The following is a 19,660-nucleotide window of genomic DNA, read 5'->3' on the forward strand; positions in this document are numbered from 1 at the left end:
TATTTTGATAATTCATTTAAGTTTAGTTCTTTGTACAAACTCCTTTCTCCAGCAATTTATCCTCAGAATTAAAAACCCTTGAAAGAGGATAATTGAAATCCTTCCCCATTTTCTTAATGGCTATCTCGATTTTATTTTGCTCTATAGAGAATCTTATACATTATTCCGCGGTTGTAAGCTAGTCGGTCAGGTCAATACTGCTAGTAGCCAAGAACTCGTGTTAAATTATCTTTCATTTCAACTTTTCATAACCTCAAAAATTCGAAAACCATAGCAAGGGTTCCTTCATTCGATGAGATACCTCATCAACTACCAAGATCACCATATAGATCATCTCTACATGGCTCCGGAAGTATAAAACAAACAATTTAATATGAAAATCTCTCAACGAAATCACCATATAGCAGTACATATACGTGGGAAATGCAATTTTTAGAGGCTTCTGACACCGCTCCCCATGTCACCCCTTTGTTTGAGAAATCACTACGATTCAGATGGAATGGTGTGGACACAGTCGTGCTATCACCGAACTACTTTCGAATTGCAGACTCCCACAACATTACAAAGATCATGAAAGGATCAAATTAAAAAAAAAAAAATCAATGGCAACGTTAAAAGATATGCTCGAAGAGGAAGACAACATCAAACCTCAGTATTGTATTGAATTGCAAATTTCGCAAGCCCTACCAAAGTATGGTACCAAACTAGCAAAGTTTTAGCATTAAAAAAGTTCAATATTCAATAATACGGAACGTCTTTGGAACAAAATAACTACCCTGATACAAAATTTTCCACGAAACTACAAATCTCTTGGTGAGGAATATCGTAAGACCTACCCAAACAGAGGCATAAAAAAACTCAATCGAACAAACTGAATCCCATATCCTGCAAGCATTGACAGAAGATACATAAGAAAAATTTCCAGACAGCACACACAAAAGAGCATTATAGACATAAATGAATCAAAACAACAAATTAACTTTTACCTCATCTGATTCTTCCTTCTCTTCAACCTTCTCTTCCTTCTTTGCTTCCTCAGCAGGAGCTGCAGCGGCGGCGCCACCACCGGCCCCAGCCGCAGGCATGGCGACGGCGACGCCTCCGCCTGCCGGAACCGAAGCGAGCTTTTCCCGACCACAAGCAATGAGCTCTGCCAAGTCTTTGCCCTTGACCTCGCCCAGGAAAAACTCTATTCTGTCATCATCAGCTTCGGCTCCCACTGAAAATCGCAATCGGATGAATAAAAAGTTCAACAAATAACAGAAAAAAGAAATCCACATAAACCCTAGAATCAAGAAACAAGAGCAGCAGATTACCTGAGGCAAGGATTTTTTTAATATCAGCAGCAGACGGGCAGGTGTTACCGCCCAAGGCTGCAAGCAAATATGCAGCGACAATCTTCATCTCTGCGGAAAGTGAGGAATTAAAGGAGAAGAAACGGAGGCTTGGATCTTGGGGTAGAAGAGAGTAATCAGAGAAGCAACATTTATATAAAGGCTTTTAGTAGCTCTTGCGACTAAAAAAACCCTAGCGTAAGAGTAGCGAAAAATCCCATGCAAGGAAATCAACATGAGAAGCCCGTGAGATGCTTCAGATACTTTAATCATGTTTTATCTCAAACATACAATCGCAAATTTATCGAATTATTTTTATATATAATCGGGTATAAAATAATTATTATCCATTTCATTTAATAAATGGGTAATTGGATAAAATTAATTTAATATTTAGTTGACGATTTTTTATTTTATTTTAACAAAATAATAAACAAAAATAAAATAAACAGATAAAATTTACAACCTTCGAGATGTATGAAATAAATAATAAATAAAATTATTAAAGGCATCAAGGAATAAATAATAAATAAAATTAAGAAAGGCATCAAGAAATAAATAAATATTTTTTATTTTTTATTTTCAGGTGTTAAGGTTGAAGCCAATAATTGCTTGCAAAGCTTTTTTGATCATTAGACCACCCGCTGGAGACGATATTTTGCCACGTAGGCGCAAAAAGCGAGTGGAAAATGATAAAAGACGATTCTTTTCCTATAATTTCTTTGGAGGTTGGGAAAATAGACGGAAACAGAAAATATATGATAATTTCCACTTTTTAGATGAAAAATGGTCGTTGCTTTTGCTTGGTCAGCCAGTGTCTGCTGCCTTTCCTCTCCTCTGCTTTTTCCCTTCCCGTGGCATCGGGTCGAGAGTAGAGACCAAACTTCCTTCACTATTCTCTCCATCGCTCTCTCATGGCGTTGGAGGTTTATACCTTCCTTCTTGGCCAGGGCTCCGACAGACTGAGCAGCAAGCACTTGAGCTCGGGCTTTCCTTTATACTCTCGTTGTAGCCTGCGCATCTCTTGCAAGGCGCGTCAGAGACAATTCAGGTTTTTTTTTCTCTCTCTTCAGAGTGCTGACATATAGCCTTCTTTGTCTTACGTTATCAACTATACAAACTTTTGGAGCTATTTAAGTCGATTCTCGATTGCCGGAAACGTGTGAATGAGAATTTAGTGGGAGTTTGGGTTTGCTGTGTTGATTTGTACTCTTAATTGGCATTTCAACTAATCAGTGGTTTATTTAGACTAATTCTTTCTTCCTTTGGCTTTTTTTCCATTCATTGTGTTCAAATCCACGGGTTTCTTTCGAGCGTGTACTCCCCTGCTTTATAGCGATCAGTACACCAAATTTTTATGAGTTTGAAGGAGAGTCTCTCTTCGCGTCCGTGGCAGTAGACTTTCAATTGTTTTAATTGTTTTGTAAAGGTATTCTGTTTACTTTGAAGCCATTTTCCCATTTCCTGACCGGGCTGAGTCGCCGGTTTAGTGATATAGTTATTTTTGTCTAATTATTAATATCTCATTTTACGCTTGCTTCACTTAATCGATGTCAACTTCAGTGCCGTGTTTCTTATATCATTTCTTTTCTTTTGCATGTACTGATAGTGTATGCTTTTCTTAATTTTTTGAGGCATTATTTCTTGTAGGCTAATGGTATTTTTATTTTGCTATTGGTCCATTAGAAAAATTTCCTCCAATATTTAAATTTAAGTTGTCACTTGATATTTTTAACTAAAAGATAATTTATTAATTAGTAACATTTATGAAGATTCTTGATTTCAGTAAGTTGATAAGCTTTTCCTCTTCTCCTCTTGATCATCATCATCAAAAGCCTTATCGACTATGTCGGTGTAAGCTGATTATGTGAAAATCATAGGTTGTGCACTGTTTGGTAGTCCATGGTCCTGAAGTTCGTGTTAGCTGACAGTATGATGAAATTACTTGTTTGGTTGCTGTGAAATAATTGATTAATTTTTCATTTCCTTTTTTATTGAAGGACTTTATTCGGGAATTGTTTTTGTTCTTATAGAAATATAATGACTGTGGTGGTATTTTATTTTGAACCTCTGCTTCATGTTTGATTTATTTTTAGAAATCCCATTTATCTGGACTTATTATTCAGTGATGCTGATTTTTTTATATTTTTTTGAATTATCCATCTCATTGTCTTCAAACTCAAAAAATTCTTGCAGCTCCCAACACAGGAGGCAGCAATCTAAGAAACTTACTCTGGGGCGCCCTCCACCTGATATTAATGTTCAGGAGGTTGCTGATGATAGCACTACTGATCAGAGTGCTAATTCTGATGGTTTCTCTAATTTTCAGATGGAAACTGATTCTGATGCTGAGGATGATGGAGGTCCACTCATGGGTGATTTCATTGGTGCAGGTTTTGAAGATTCAATTCTTTCAGAGGAGACAGAGCTGCTGGTAGTCTCTGTTTGACCCAACTTGTGTTAAGTGTTGTTTGGATTTGGACACTTGATAGGCTTGGTCTACTTGCATTTTGAAATGGTTTCCTTTTCTCGCTAAACTGGAACTACTTCTATCTCAAAATGGTGGCTTTACGGACAAGCAACCCCGCATTGTTCTTTTTGGTTTGTCAAGCTTAAAACTATACAAAGTTGTCATTTTTGTATTGCATAAAATAGACGTCAAGCTGAATATTGAAGAAACTTGTCGAACTTGTGAAAAACGTGAAGCATTATCTTAAGTATATGACAAACAATGGGTGTAATGTGTCTCATAGTGACCAAAATGTGAAGTGCAAATAGAATAAAACAAACCATAAAGTATGCAAACAGGAAGAGAACATGAAAGTCTTATGAACCCTGACAAGATTTGAGAGGAGCAAAATTGAAAACACTTCGAAACTCATCTCAAAGAATCCAACAGAAATGTTTGCAGATGATTGTAAATACACTAATATATAAAAAGTATAAAGTAAAGTTGTAAGGTAAATTCCTTACTAGTGGTAATTGGTTTTTACAGTATCTGACCTCCTATTTAAACTAAGCACTTTTCTACTTACCAAATGTTTTTTGAAAGCGTTCTGACGCTTTCAGTTTTGCATGTTCTTTGAAACTTCAAATTGATATTGCTTACTACTTGCAATGAGTGTTTTAATGGTTTTCTTCGGTTTTTATTTAATTTCTTGCTTTGGCGTCCCTGTATTTCTTCTGACATTTTTCTTGTCTTTTTTGTTGTATTTTAAGGTGCTTCGAATGTACTTCAAGAATGTCTGCTATGTACTTTTGAACAGATATTGTGGAAAATGATTATAAGTTTAAAAAGATTTTCAGCTTTTCATTGTGTCTGGGAAATGTCTTTTCTGTATTTTACAAAGATAATAGCATCAAATTAATGTGATCTAAGCCTTTAATTAAGCAGAGATGTGTGGCGATGGGGACACCATAAGAGGTGAATAAGGACATCAAGTCGCCTTAAGTAGAGATGGACACGGAGTTGAATTCGAGCCATGTTACTCTCATGGATCATCTTAATTATGCCATGTGAATATGAGTCTCACTAAAACCCTGACCCATAGTGCTATAACATAATATTACAGTCTGGTTACCTTGTTTTGCATAGTCTCTTCCCATTAAATTTGAGGATATTCTTTTTGTCTTTAATCTTTTCCCTACTGATTTGGCAGACTGATAAGGCCCAGGAAGGAGAGCAGCTTGCAAATATTCGGCTTGAGGATTTGATAAACATGATAAGGAATGCAGAGAAAAGTAAAAAAACTGTCAAATTTCTGTAGTTCTGTTTCTTTTTAATTTTGGTAGAAATTCTCATTTTTTTCGGGTGATTTTCTTTAGATATCATGCTTCTCAATAAAGCTCGTGTCCAGGCTCTTGAAGATCTCGACAAGATTCTTGGTGAGAAGGAAAAGTTGCAAGGACAAATTAATGCACTGGAGATGAGGCTGGCAGAAACTGATGCACGATTTAGAGTTGCTGCCCAAGAAAAGATACATGTGGAAGTTCTTGAGAATCAGCTTGAGAATTTGAAGAGGGAACTATCTGACAGAGATGCTTCTGAGGGCAGTATGGTCAACATTAATGATAAGGCGAACAAAAATGTAAACATGTCGAATAGCTTTGCCTCTTTTAGTGAGGAACTAAATGCATTAAGAGAAGAGAACTTTTGCCTGAGAGAAGATATACAAGTGCTCAAGGCTAAACTTATTGAAGTTCAAGAAACGGATGAACGGGTACAATCTTTAGAGAAAGAACATTATTTTTTGGAGAATTGCCTCAAAGAGGTGGAGACCAAACTTGCAGCAGCTCAGGAAGATGTTTCAAATCTTTCTGCCTTGAAACATGAGTGTCAGGTTCTGTGGGAGAAGGTGGAAAATCTGCAACAACTGCTTGCAAAAGCAACCAAACAAGCTGATAAAGCTATTTTGGTTTTACAAGCAAATCATGAATTGCAAAAGAAGGTTAACAGATTGGAAGAATCTTTTGAAGAAGCAAATTCGTATAAACTTTCATCAGCACAGATACAACAACATAATGAGCTTTTACAACAGAAAATTAAAACTTTAGAAGAAAGGCTTCAGAGATCAGATGAAGAGATACTTTCACATGTTCAGTTATATCAAGAATCAGTGAATGAGTTTCAAGATATCCTCATCAGTTTAAAAGAAGAGAGTGAGAGAAGGGCCGGAGAAGATGGTCCAGTAGATGATCTACCATGGGATTTCTGGAGTCGTATATTGCTTATTTTGGATGGTTGGTTGCTTGAAAAGAAAATATCATCCACTAATGCAAAGTCACTGAGAGACATGACATGGAAACGAGACAAACGGATTAGAGATGCATTCTTAGCTTGCAAGGATAAAAATGGACGTGAAATTAGGTCTACAATGCTTAAGCTGATATCACCAGGAACAAGGTGATTAGCATTTCTGTTTAGTTAATACAATCAGTGCAATCTCTTGAAGTATGACACTGATTTTGTTGGACTTATCATATATGTAAAACTCAGCACTAGTGATCTTGATCTTGTCATATGTATGCATGGCACATGTGTGCACTTGGGAAGCATCATGTTAAGAATCCTTCCATGGATACTAGTCCAACAAAGCATCCTCTGAGAACCCAAGCATTTATTCTGTGGTTGGTGTGAATTGTTGGTTTTTTATATTGAACCCTCCTGCACTATCTAATAAACTATCTAGTTTATGAGGTCTGAGGATTATGACCCATTCATACTGCAGGAGGGTTTTTTATATTGAACCCTCCTTCGATTTGCAGACTGTTTCTTGCAAGCATGACATGTGTGATAGGCTAAATGAATGGACTTTCTGCACTGTAGGTTGCAGCTCTTTGTGTAGGTAACTCACTATGTTTTGTGTTTCTATTTGATCTGTAATTTCTGCAGTCCTGGATTGCATATTATTCATATTGCAGCTGAGATGGCTCCGGTTGCTAAGGTAAATATGACCTCCACTTGAACAAGTAAGTTGGAAACTATTCTGTTGAAAAATAATAATGTTGTCAAAGTATACAAGAGTTCCACATTTGGATGCTTCTTATTAGTTCTGTCACTTTCTATGTCTGACTTCTTTTATATTCTTACAAGTGGTGAATTGTGCCAATGTTTGAGCTGGTCTATATCACATGTACTGCTTTTTATGTATACATTAATTGTTTGACACATTCCTCACTATTTGAGAAATTCTGGAGGAAAATTTCTGCCCTCTGATAATCCTTTTGTTCTCTCTGTATGCTAAATTATCTTTTAAGTAAGCCAAAGAGGAAATGATATGCTGATTCCAGTCTCTTTAACAATAGTTACTAATCATCATCTGCTTGCTTCCTAGGTTGGTGGCCTGGGAGATGTAGTGTGTGGTCTCAGCAAAGCTTTGCAAAAGAAAGGACATCTTGTGGAAGTTGTTCTCCCAAAGTATGATTGCATGCAATATGACCGTATTGGTGACTTTAAGGTACATTTGCTGGAACTGTCTGTACTACTTACTTTTGTATGCACTTCTTTCTGTGTGCCTATGTTTAGTATATCCTTGAAATTTATCATCTGATTTTTGGCAGGCCCTAGAGGCAGTGATAGAGTCATACTTTGATGGTCAATTGTACAAGAATAAAATTTGGGTTGGGACAGTTGAAGGTTGAGTAAATTATTCTTCATGGTCAAGTAATTTTGGACGTAAGCTGCTTTAATTACTAAGGATCATTACAACCATGAATATTGCAGGTATTCCTGTATATTTTATTGAACCACATCATCCATCAAAATTCTTTTGGAGAGGACAGTTTTATGGAGAGCATGATGACTTCAAACGTTTCTCATTCTTTAGTCGTGCAGCACTTGAGTTGCTTCTTCAAGCTGGCAAAAAACCTGATATTATCCATTGTCATGATTGGCAGACAGCTTTTGTTGTAAGCCACCCAAACTTGAGAATTCATTGTAAGCTAAAATGATATTGCAAGCTCAACATATTTTACGATGGATGTGTCTATCTTTCTTTACAGGCCCCTCTTTATTGGGAATTGTATGCACCCAGAGGTTTTAATTCTGCCAGAATTTGCTTCACATGTCACAACTTTGAGTATCAAGGGAAAGCCCCGGCTTCAGAGCTAAGGTCCTGTGGTCTCGATGAGCAACAGTTAAATAGACCAGATAGGATGCAGGACAATGCAGAACATGACAAAGTGAATCTCATTAAGGTAGGGAGCATCAATTGTTTACATGTTCCTGTAAATGGAGATCAACTGCTTTTTAATCTAATGTTCCTTTTTTTAGGGTGCAATCGTGTTCTCCAACATTATCACAACAGTTTCATCAACTTACGCTCAAGAAGTGAGAACTCCAGAGGTACAAATTATGTCCTTATGCTGCAACTTCTTAAGGACATCTACTGCTGGGATTTATGTTTCCTTGAATGTTTTCTTCTATTTCAACAACAAGTTTTTTTCATATGTGGCTTGTGATGGTGCAAAAATGCCTGCTCCATCCAGTGGCAAGCACTCTATATCTGTGTCGTTGGAGCTTTATCATCCTGGAAAGTTCCCTCTCATTTCAAGGGGCCTGCTGGTTTCTTGACAAAGATGAGAAATGAAATGAGGACTATCTGTCTGATATTCTTTGTTATTCCTTATTTCCACACAAGATGGTTTCATGACTTGCTTTCTTTTATCATCATTGAATCCCTTATAATTTTGAAGTGCGCCCAGGTTTCTTCACCAATAATGAAGAAAGAAATGAGGGAAATCTAGCTGTTTGTTTGATATTTTTTCCACGTAAAATGGTTTCAAGATGTGCTTCCTGACTGCCTGGGTCTATTCTTGCCCACAGGGAGGACGGGGACTACATGGAACTTTGAATTACCACTCCAGGAAGTTTGTTGGTATTCTGAATGGAATTGATACGGAAGCATGGAATCCTTCAACTGACACTTTTATCAGGTCTCAATACAGTGCTGATGATCTGCAAGGAAAAGTGGAGAACAAAGAGGCACTCAGAAAGCTTTTAAAGCTTTCTTATCAAGATGCCGCTCAGCCTCTGGTAATTGTCTAACTTTTGAGTATACACTGGACAAAATGTGATATGGATATTGGTTGAATTGTTTCATGATGTAAAATTCAATCTGGTAAGATAGCTTCTAAATTTAGTTTTTTATTATTTTTTATTTTTAAATGCTTCTGATCTGGCTCGGTTTCGAAAGGGTCTGGCTCTGCAGTTGACTTGCTTTTTTACTCATCTGGATTGGACCTGAATGGACACTGGCATCCTAATATTGATTCAGGTCTTATTTAACTTTCCTTGGATTAAAAGTAACAATATAGAAGAACCTGTCAACTGAACTGAAGTTACTAAAGCAATTCTATTCTTGCTAGTAGAAGAGAATTGGGCTTAGAACAAGTTTACCATTACAATATTATGGCATGAAGGGCAAAAAGGAATAGAGCAGTGTTATAAGAATCAGACCACTCTGCTAGTAGAACTGGGTGTAATCAGACTTAGTCCCACCATTGGGTATAAAAGCACTGAAATCTGAAATTTTTAAGAAATCCAGAGGACTCATCTGTGTTTCATGGTCCAACTGCAAACCTGGCTGATCTGGCCAGGTTTCATGGTCTCTCCCCTATTTTTTCAGAAGAAAATGAGCAAGGAGGGGCCTTATTGTTTTAGAAGAAAGAGGGCAGGAAAGGGTGGCTGCAATGCTTTTTAAAGAGGAGAGGGAGGGTAAAGTCCTCTCACCATCTTTTCTGCATGATGGTGGGACGGACCATGAATGAAGGCGAGGGGAAGGTGAACCTTCCCTTGCTGTCTTTTTTTTTTTTTTTTTAGGATGGGGGGATTCAGGAGGAAGGGCAGGACTTCACTCCATTCCTTGCCATGCTGATAGGAGGGAAACTTCACCATGATATGCAATTTTAAAATTTTAAAATATGACATCATACTAATGTTGTCACCAATTCAACCGCCCTTTGTTGTGGTCGATGGCTGGGATGCTTTTGATAACATTAGGATAGAGACTAGAGTCCAACTATCTTCTTGCTTTCATTCTCTATTCAGTGATGCTGATTTTAAGGGGTTAAGTGTGTCTAGAATCAGAATACAATTCCGGTTAAACAATAACTTCAGTGTTTTTTTGGAGAAAAGGCACAGTTATATCGCAAGCTCGAAGGTAAAACAACAATAATTCTAGAGTTGGTGTAACAAGAATTACTGTTCATATGGAATTTTTAGAGCACAGATTTTTTCTGTAGTTCTGGAATACTTTTTTTCTTTTATGAGAACGACAATAGACTTCTTGAATGGGGATAAAACATTGTTTTTCTTCCATTCTACTAATTTGTGTGTTACCTAAAATAATGAAATAACCTCACGGCCTATTTCACATTATTTCATAAAATAACAAATAGCAAACTTTTCAGTTGTTTCTTATTCATTTCTATTGCTAGCATGGGAGGGGCCTCTAGTCTCCTCTCTATCATGTAGAAATGAGGGATGGGGCTCTGCTGCCTTCCCCCAAGCATAGATCAGATGAGAAGCTCCCTGGATCTGGATTTTTTACTTCTTATTAAAATAAAATGATGCTATACACTAATAGACTAGGTCACCTTGTTGTATCAATGATCGAGTCAAGGTTTAAAACATTGTATATAATTATAAAATACCCTCTTTTATACTATTCTTCTCTGTAATTTTAAATACAAAAATGCCCTTCTGCCCATTGTTCAAAATGGCTATAAGATCCTCCTTCTTGATGTTTTGTATATGTCATGTCAAATGACAAGAATACTTTTTATGTAACCTATGGATAGAGTACCTCTATGTATTTGTCATGCAAAATGACAAAAAAGACACTCTTTAACATTTTCTAAAATTATATAAATTAATAATTTATTATGGAAGGTTTCTAATGCTTATTTCTATAGCATTTGGAGTTAAAAATTAACTATGAATTTTTATTATGTAAAAAAATGGCAATAATCCCAGAAATCCTACTAACTTCAGAATTCTGTATTCTTGAATCATTTATTATGGAAAATTGTATTCTTCTCATAGAATTTCAGTCGATATATTCCAGTAATGTAATTCTTAAAAATTTTAGAAATCATACTAACTGCAGAATTCTGTATTCTTGTAATAGAATTTCAATTAAATATATTCTAGTAATATAATTCCAAACATCCAAATCCCCCTTAGTTTTTTAAAACAAATTAGCTTTATTTTTTAATTTTGGAATATTGAAGATAAATGAGCATGATGGCAGTACTGTTAGTATCAAGCAGAGGATGGCAATATTATGGATATTACGGGAATAAAAAGTTCAAATAATGACAAGCTTGGGTGAAGCTTTAGATGGAGCCAAGTCCACATTCTATTCTCGCTCTTAGTGGCTTACCTCGTATTTGTAAGCATGTTATCAACTTCTGATTTTGGATGAACTGACTTCTCATAATCAAGGGGCAGTTACTTCTCATATGCTGCTTGCAAAAAGTTACCCTTGTTATTTAATGAACCTAGAGAGGGTGTGAATTAGAAACTGAAATTTGGAAGAGCCTCAATATCTAATGGTTTCCAACGTTAGGTGATCTCAGACAATGTATGAGTTGCAACTTTGGTGGTTAAATTCAAGAGAAATTGAGTCCAGTGCAGTAGAAGTGCCAGGTTATACTTCATAGGAGATATTTTCCACCATCGGTGGTTCTTGTTGAATGGGAAAAAGTCTCACATTGAAAAGTATTAAGAAAAATGATTTAATTATAGGGTTGAGCAATAGGCTTTTTAAGTGGTTAATCATTTTGGGATGCAATCGAACTCAACCTAATTGTGGTATCAGAGCAGGTTGCTTATGTGGGCCGAGGCCCGATGTGTGCTTCCAAGTTATTTGTATTATGTGAGTTCTATGAGGTGAGACCTTGGTTGTTTGTGTTACAGACATGTTACAAACCCGTTATGTGTAAACCTAGACATGAGTAGGAGTGTTGAGAGGGAAAAAGTATCACATTGAAAAGTGTTAAGAAAAATGATTTAATTATTGGGTCAAGTTATAGACCTCCTAAGTGGCTAGTCGTTTTGGGATGGAACCAAACTCAACCTACCAGCTTTATCATTCGAAATGAAGGGAGAATGATTTAAGGTTGGATGCAGAGTAAACTTTGGATGCCCAGAGTGAGATTGATGTATGAAGTGAAGAGATAGGCATATGGTGGAAAAGGGTGAAAAAGAAAATTTACTGTGTTGGTCGTCCTGCAGTTTTCTATAACCAAATATTGGTCATTGAAGTGACATTTTGATAGAAGATGAGGGTCATTGGTAAGGGGTTGCTGACGTGGATTTTTGGCGAAACTAGAAAAAACAAAAAATATGGGTATGTCAGTGAACATTTAGAAATAGCACTGATAAACAAGGAAAATATGGAATACTGTGAAATGCTACGTGCATGTTTGCTGATAGAAGGATCTTTCCAGTGGCAGCAGGTTGACCTAGAAGAAAAAGGGGAACCTGAGAAGTGGGTGGAAGTTGTTGCATACAATTTGAAGAAAGTCTACCTACCAATGGTAAAGGCAAATGATACAAATAAATGGAAATGATTTTATGTCACCAACCTCAAGGTAGGCAAGATATGCATTGTTGGCAACAATGACAATGAAGCTAGCAACAATGATGAAGATAATAATAATGGTACTGGTGATGATCATCAAGGGTGGACAACGACCCCCCAATCATTGGGAATGCCTTAGCTATTATTAGAGAAAATTATCTTGCTTATCCTATTTTCTCACATTTGCCCCCCTATTTTCTTGGCTGAAAATTAGTAGTTGCTATTATTAGGAGGTATCTTCTCCTAATTTCATGACTTTTCCTCCCTTTTTTTGGGATAAAAAAAATAATGAGCTGTTTATTTTAAATGAAAAACTTCTAAAATTTCCTTGTTGCCGTATCAAAATTCTTTTAGAGAAAACTTTGTTGCCTTGCCTGCTTTGGGAACACACTAAAACACTAACTCTCCCATTCCTTGGGCAAGAAACAAAGAGTACTAGGAGAAATCAAATATTTGAAGGCCCCAATTAAACTGGAAAAAAATCTGTGGCACGTCAAGAAGAAAAGACCAGCAACTTTCAGGACAAGGGAAGAAAAACAAATACCAGAATGTATTTCATAAGGCTCTGACTTTTTTTATAATCTCTTTTCATTCACATTAACAACATACAAAAGTTGAAGTATGAAATTCTTTTATATAACAACATACAGTTTCTTTTGAAACTGTTACCATGTAAATCTATTTCTAAAACATACTAAAAATCATGAATTACAATGATGATTATTTTAGATTCTTCTTAAGCCTTATTGGCGATTTGGCTTGGAAATAGAATTTAAAAACTCAAATTAATAATAAGATCATTGGAAATCATCAAAGGTAAGTTTTTGTTTTAGATTCTATTTTTTACTATTGTCCCTTTACAAAAAATATGTGTGTCTGACTAATAATTGATATTTATTATTAGTCTATAATTAAAGTACTGTCCATAAAACAGGTGTACATTTAGATTTGGACAGGATAGGATCCAGATTCAAAAAACACTCCAATAGGGGACATATTTTCAGGATCAAGTTCCATTAAAAGCCACTTCTAGACTGTATCCTTTCTCGGACTTGCATGGCTATTAGGATTCTGTTTCGTAGTTTCACTTAGTTTAGTCATACTCTGCACTTGGATCTTAGTTATATCTTCTCCTTTTCCATACTTTCAACATATCATAGGCTTCTTGGTGAAATATTGTGTGGTATTGTTGCACAATGCTGTGCTTTATTTTTATATTTTTCTTCTTTATTATATGAGCTTATGTATCTCATGATATTTTACTGCCCAAAATTCTGCACTTTCTCTGAGATAGGTGGGTTGCATTACACGGCTAGTACCCCAGAAGGGTGTGCATTTGATTAGGCATGCCATATACCGAACTTTGGAGTCAGGAGGGCAATTTATACTTTTGGGTTCTAGTCCTGTGCCACATATACAGGTAAGATGCTGACTTGCAACAGAATTTGGATATTATCTGGTTAACTTCTTTTATATGCCTTGGACTCTCATTTTCTTTACTTTTCGGATATAGTCTTTAAACCATTTAGGGAATTGATAATTTGATGCATGATTATTTCTACACAAATGTCTCTCAAAATTTTTGTACTATTTTGTAGAGAGAGTTTGAAGGTATTGCAATTAATTTCAAGAACCACCCTCATATCCGGCTGTTATTAAAATATGATGAGGCTCTGTCACATAGTATCTATGCAGCATCTGACATGTTTATAATTCCATCAATATTTGAACCCTGTGGGCTTACACAGGTATGGTCCTCCTCTGTCAAGCTCATCAGGTTCTCTTTTTCCTGAACTTTGATGGTCTTTTTATTAAATGAATGCATTGCTATTTAAGAGTTCCTTTATAGATTTAAAATGGTTCTTTCTGCAGATGATTGCCATGAGATATGGATCTATACCCATTGCAAGAAAAACTGGAGGTTTAAAGGACAGGTGCAAAATGGATTTCACTATGTGCTTCATGGATAATTATTTGTGGAAACTTGTCTGATTCTCACTGGTGTTTTTGCCACAGTGTTTTTGACATTGATGATGACACAATTCCAGTTGAGTTCCGCAATGGCTTTATATTTTCAGTGCCTGATGAACAGGTGCTAACCTGGAACTCCATATTTACCTTTCACTCTTAACTATTTCTTGTCCTTCTTTAAAAGTGTTTTTCTCTGTATCTAAGATGCCCAAAATTTTTAATCACATAATAAAACTCTTATTTCTTCGTGACATACTGGCAGGGAGTTAACAGTGCTTTAGAACGGGCATTTGACTACTACACTAACGAGCCTGAAAGCTGGCAGCAACTCGTTCAAAAGGATATGAAGATTGATTTCGGCTGGGATTCCTCAGCTGCCCAGTATGAGGAGCTATACGAGAAATCTGTTGCTAGGGCAAGCGCACAGTCAGCCGTGCATAATATCATGGTTTAGTGAGTTACTTTATCTGACGCTACAGAAAAACAGAGAAGGCTTTGAACCAAAAAGAATTTTTATTGCTTCAGCTGGTGGTGTATACGAGAGCTTGGAACAGCTACTTTTCAATTTTTCCCATTCACAGTCTGGCTTTGAAGGCAAGGTGAACCTAACTCAAATCTGGCGGCCATACAGAAGGCAGACAACATATACTATCTCAAGCAGCATCACATTTTTTGTAGCTCTTCCCCAATTCTTTTGTTCATTAAATAAGTTCACTGGAGTCGCAGCGAGGCAGTTCTGTCACTGATCTTGACACCAGTTTTCGTTCAATGTAAACTCAAAGGGTGACAATTGAATATCTGATTTGTTCTGGTGCTCTCTCAACTGTGCCATTACAAAGTACGAGAAACAACAAAATATATTCTTATTTGTACGAAACTTTAATTATTTTAATATCCCATTCCCGTCGCAGGCATCTCATTACTGATTCTGCTACCCAGTGCTGGATAATGGTAAGAAAGCCATATCTTCGACAGTCCACAAGAATGGCCAAGCTTTCTTTGCTTAAGGCTGCAGCCAGATTCTGGAGGGCGTTTTCTTCTGAATTCTTCTTTGGTTTAATAGCTTGCACTAACGTAAGGGCAAAGCCACATTATGAATCAACTCAAAAAAAGTCTTTCACACCTCATTTTTCATACATCAACAATCACACTTGACACTCTGATTAAACCATATTAATGTTACAACAAACACAAGACTCTGATCGATCTGTTCATCGGAACTCAGAATCGAGAATTCACTTGCCAGGGACGAAGTTGGTGGCGTAGGCCCAGGCATTGTTGTTGACTGGGTCTGCCAAGTGGTCGGCCAGGTTCTCTAGAGGTCCCTTTCCGGTCACAATGGCCTGGACGAAGAATCCGAACATGGAGAACATGGCCAATCTACCGTTCTTCAGCTCCTTCACCTTCAGTTCTGCGAATGCCTCTGGGTCGTCGGCGAGTCCCAGGGGGTCGAAGCTGCCACCAGGGTATAGAGGGTCCGTCACCTCACCCAGTGGCCCGCCGGCAATTCTGTATCCCTCGACTGCACCCATCAAGATCACCTGAGTCGCCCAAATGGCCAGAATGCTCTGTGCGTGGACCAAGTTGGGGTTACCCAAGTAGTCGAGTCCACCCTCGCTGAAGATCTGGGAACCCGCCTTGAACCAGACGGCTTCACCGAACTTGACGCCGTTGCGGGAGAGAAGTTCAGGGAAGACGCACCCAAGAGCTCCAAGCATGGCCCACCGGCTGTGGATCACCTCCAGCTCACGGTTCTTGGCGAAGGTCTCGGGGTCAGCGGAGAGACCGGCAGTATCCCAACCGTAGTCACCAGGGAACTCACCCGTGAGGTAGGACGGAGGCTCGCCGGATAATGGGCCCAAGTACTTGACACGGTCTGGTCCGTACCAGGGGCTGCCGGAGGAGATGGATCTACCGACGGACTTCCTCATGGTGACACGGCCTTCACCGAGGATCTCGGAGGAAGAGGGGGCGAGCTTTAAGGCCTTTCCAGCCAAGGAAGGAGAAGAGAGAGCCATGGTCGCCATTGGTAGAGAGTTGAGACTCGGTAGTCGTCGCTGTACTGTTTCTCAAGTAAAGAGATGATCTGTGAAAAGCAAGCCGCCGTGCCGGTTTTATAGTTGGGAGTTGGCGGGAGATAGAAGTCGTCATCTGGGAGTATCTCTCTCTTTCTTCTTATTGGCCCTTGAGCGTATTTTTGGCCAAGTGGCACTCTGCCTACCGAATGATCAGATTCTTTGTCACTGTGTTTTCTTGAGCAATCTATCTTCAAATGGCTAACATAGTCAGTAACATTGCGATAGGATTGCTATGCCATAATTTGAGGAATAATCTCCTCCTCAATGTCACCATGTACATCATTTCTACTAAATAGATTTTCTTATATACTCTTATTCTCGTGTCATTTCCATAGACCCTAGACATCATAATCAACTAATTCAAGAATTTTTTTCTCTCGCATTTGTGTATTTCTATTTTAGATGTTCAATTTTTGTTTCTAAATCCAAACTCAAATTTTCACTCTACTTCTTTTTCTCAGAAACAAAAAGATAAGACAAATAGATAAGAGACCATTTTCTCAACTTCCATAGACCAACCCCAAATATAGATTCATACACTATATTATAAAGCTTTATAGTTGAGATCAAATTTAATTTGATATATGGAACATATTTCTCTCCATGAACTGCTAACTTATAACCAATATTAGTGGTTACACAAATATCTCTTACCCCTACATTTTTTTAAAACTCCACTATTAGCCATCTTTACTGAACCAAAGTCTCCAGACATGTACATAGCAAAGAACTCTCTATGAGAGGCAGCATCAAAAGTTGTTCTCGATTCAATTAGGTAAGGAGAACCATTACATGTTGTACTAGTACAACTGACACAAACTAAGAAGATTATGATATTATTGTTGCAATTATGGTGGTTTCCTTACCTTCCTTAATCCCATCACTACTTTGACCTCCTATTGATCTCTTTTGAGTTTTCGACACTTCTCTTGCCGACTTTTTATCCCTTTTGATTGTTTAACACTCATTTTTTCAATGCCTCAGCTTATTGCAATAATAGCATGTCATACTTTTTTCTTGATTTAGACTTCTCTTTTGATTTTCTTTGGTTTTAATTTTCTTTATTTCTTTATCTTCCCTTTCTTATGTAGTCAATGCTTATATATTGGAGGCAGAAGAAGGAAAAGCAAGCACGGAAATACAATACAAGATTTATACAGGTTCAACTCAAAGTGAGACTATGTTCTATCTTCTGTAGTAATCCATTATGAAGATGAAATAATTTACAAGAGAAATCGCACATACTTATAGATATTTTTCTCTTACCTCTCTTGGGCCGCAACTCAAGATCCTTCTCTCATCGTAAAACTCCAGGTGATAAAACCCTAACAACGGTGCGCACCCCCCCCCCCCCCCCCCCCCCCCCAATATAAAGAGAAATTTTGACAAACTACTTGTAAATTGCCTTGTGCTTACTTTCCCCTCCGATGTGAAGTTGCTAAGTGACACAACAAGTGTCTCCCATAATAAACACAATAGCAATAGATCAACTTGTAGTTCATCATTTAACACCATATTGATAGCTACTAATTGGATTATGATATTCCTCATTCAAGTTTACAAGTTTTCTATGAGAAAAGTCATGTTCTTGACTATCTTCCTCTCACACAGATCATGCAATTTTTTCCATAAGTGCTTGTGTTGATGTTCTATTGGCTACATGACGAAATACACACTCAACCATTGCCTTATGTATCCAATAGATTTTTCTATTCTGCATCCTTCATTTCATCTAGTTTGGCACCATCACCTTTAATGGATGCATTCAAATACTTGTAATATAAAAAATATTCCATTTTGGCCTTCCAAATCAACCAATTCTCCTCTTTTATGCTGACATTTTATTTGTAAAATTGGGCTCCATTTCAATTCACATACTAATCCACCAAGAACCAAGCTTTGATACTAGTTGATGGGAAAAATATAATCAAATTTCCTTTCTATGTGTAAATTACAAGACGACTTTGAGAGCAATCACTATATTAATTGAAGAGATACAAAATAACTTTCTCATACTTAAGACTGATCCAAAAGTCATATTTCATACATCAACAACGTGACACTCTGATTAAACAATATTAATGTTACAACACATGACTCTGATCGATCTGTTCATCGGAACTCAGAATCGAGAATTCATTTGCCGGGGACGAAGTTGGTGGCATAGGCCCAGGCATTGTTGTTGACTGGGTCTGCCAAGTGGTCGGCCAGGTTCTCTAGAGGTCCCTTTCCGGTGACGATGGCCTGGACGAAGAATCCGAACATGGAGAACATGGCCAATCTCCCGTTCTTCAGCTCCTTCACCTTCAGTTCTGCGAATGCCTCTGGGTCGTCGGCGAGTCCCAGGGGGTCGAAGCTGCCACCAGGGTATAGAGGGTCGGTCACCTCACCGAGTGGCCCGCCGGCGATTCTGTATCCCTCGACTGCACCCATCAAGATCACCTGAGTCGCCCAGATGGCCAGAATGCTCTGTGCGTGGACCAAGTTGGGGTTACCCAAGTAGTCCAATCCACCCTCGCTGAAGATCTGGGAACCCGCCATGAACCAGACGGCTTCACCGAACTTGACGCCGTTGCGGGAGAGAAGTTCAGGGAAGACGCATCCAAGAGCTCCAAGCATGGCCCATCGGCTGTGGATCACCTCCAGCTCACGGTTCTTGGCGAAGGTCTCGGGATCGGCAGAGAGACCAGCAGTGTCCCAGCCGTAGTCACCGGGGAACTCACCCGTGAGGTAGGACGGAGGCTCGCCGGATAATGGGCCCAAGTACTTGACACGGTCTGGTCCGTACCAGGGGCTGCCGGAGGAGATGGATCTACCGACGGACTTCCTCATGGTGACACGGCCTTCGCCGAGGATCTCGGAGGAAGAGGGGGCGAGCTTTAAGGCCTTTCCAGCCAAGGAAGGAGAAGAGAGAGCCATGGTCGCCATTGGTAGAGAGAGTTGAGAGTGGGTAGTCGTCGGTGTACTGTTTGTCAAGTAAAGAGATGATCTGTGAAAAGCGAGCCGCCGTGCCGATTTTATAGTTGGCGAGTTGGCGGGAGATAGAAGAAGGCCTCATCTGGGAATATCTCTCTATTTCTTCTTATTGGCCCTTGAGCTTATTTTTTTGCCAAGTGGCACTCTGCCTCCCGCATGATCAGATTCTTTGTCACTGTGTTTTCCTGCGCAATCTATCTCCAAATGGCGATAG

General features: G+C 38.2%; 4 protein-coding genes across 6 annotated transcripts; 1 reads left to right on the top strand and 3 right to left on the bottom strand.

Moving 5' to 3' along the window:
* Window positions 1-694: 694 nt before the first annotated feature.
* On the bottom strand, window positions 695-1,473 carry LOC137962482 (large ribosomal subunit protein P2B-like). The gene is made up of 3 exons (XM_068809371.1): window positions 1,317-1,473; window positions 987-1,219; window positions 695-885 (listed from the first exon to the last, which is right to left on the bottom strand). Exons 1-3 carry the CDS (start codon window positions 1,402-1,404, stop codon window positions 859-861), a joined length of 348 nt encoding a protein of 115 aa, XP_068665472.1. The 5' UTR covers window positions 1,405-1,473; the 3' UTR covers window positions 695-858.
* A 696-nt stretch (window positions 1,474-2,169) lies between these two features.
* LOC137961881 (probable starch synthase 4, chloroplastic/amyloplastic) lies at window positions 2,170-15,439 on the top strand. Of its 3 annotated transcripts, none has more exons than XM_068808493.1 (16): window positions 2,170-2,385; window positions 3,531-3,768; window positions 4,994-5,075; window positions 5,160-6,237; window positions 6,727-6,778; window positions 7,169-7,291; window positions 7,395-7,470; window positions 7,558-7,742; window positions 7,836-8,030; window positions 8,107-8,178; window positions 8,659-8,868; window positions 13,716-13,841; window positions 14,020-14,169; window positions 14,294-14,355; window positions 14,438-14,513; window positions 14,655-15,439. In XM_068808493.1, the coding sequence occupies exons 1-16, from the start codon at window positions 2,249-2,251 to the stop codon at window positions 14,844-14,846; spliced, it is 3,054 nt and encodes a 1,017-aa protein (XP_068664594.1). In that variant the 5' UTR covers window positions 2,170-2,248; the 3' UTR covers window positions 14,847-15,439. The 3 variants fall into 3 exon arrangements, with proteins under 3 accessions (XP_068664594.1, XP_068664595.1, XP_068664596.1); XM_068808494.1 differs by having other exon boundaries at window positions 2,337-2,385; window positions 3,664-3,768; XM_068808495.1 differs by lacking the exon at window positions 2,170-2,385 and having other exon boundaries at window positions 3,561-3,603; window positions 3,728-3,768.
* Window positions 15,440-15,495: 56 nt separating this feature from the next.
* LOC137961882 (chlorophyll a-b binding protein of LHCII type I, chloroplastic) lies at window positions 15,496-16,465 on the bottom strand. The gene has a single exon (XM_068808496.1). The coding sequence runs from the start codon at window positions 16,417-16,419 to the stop codon at window positions 15,628-15,630; it is 792 nt and encodes a 263-aa protein (XP_068664597.1). The 5' UTR covers window positions 16,420-16,465; the 3' UTR covers window positions 15,496-15,627.
* A 1,963-nt stretch (window positions 16,466-18,428) lies between these two features.
* Window positions 18,429-19,451, bottom strand: LOC137962034 (chlorophyll a-b binding protein of LHCII type I, chloroplastic-like). The gene has a single exon (XM_068808744.1). The coding sequence runs from the start codon at window positions 19,396-19,398 to the stop codon at window positions 18,607-18,609; it is 792 nt and encodes a 263-aa protein (XP_068664845.1). The 5' UTR covers window positions 19,399-19,451; the 3' UTR covers window positions 18,429-18,606.
* Window positions 19,452-19,660: the final 209 nt, after the last annotated feature.

This window comes from Aristolochia californica, unplaced genomic scaffold (genome assembly GCF_029961685.1).
Source record: "Aristolochia californica isolate CCGP_79_NKW_82.1479 unplaced genomic scaffold, dmAriCali1.0.hap1 SCAF_4, whole genome shotgun sequence".
NCBI lineage: Eukaryota > Viridiplantae > Streptophyta > Magnoliopsida > Piperales > Aristolochiaceae > Aristolochia > Aristolochia californica.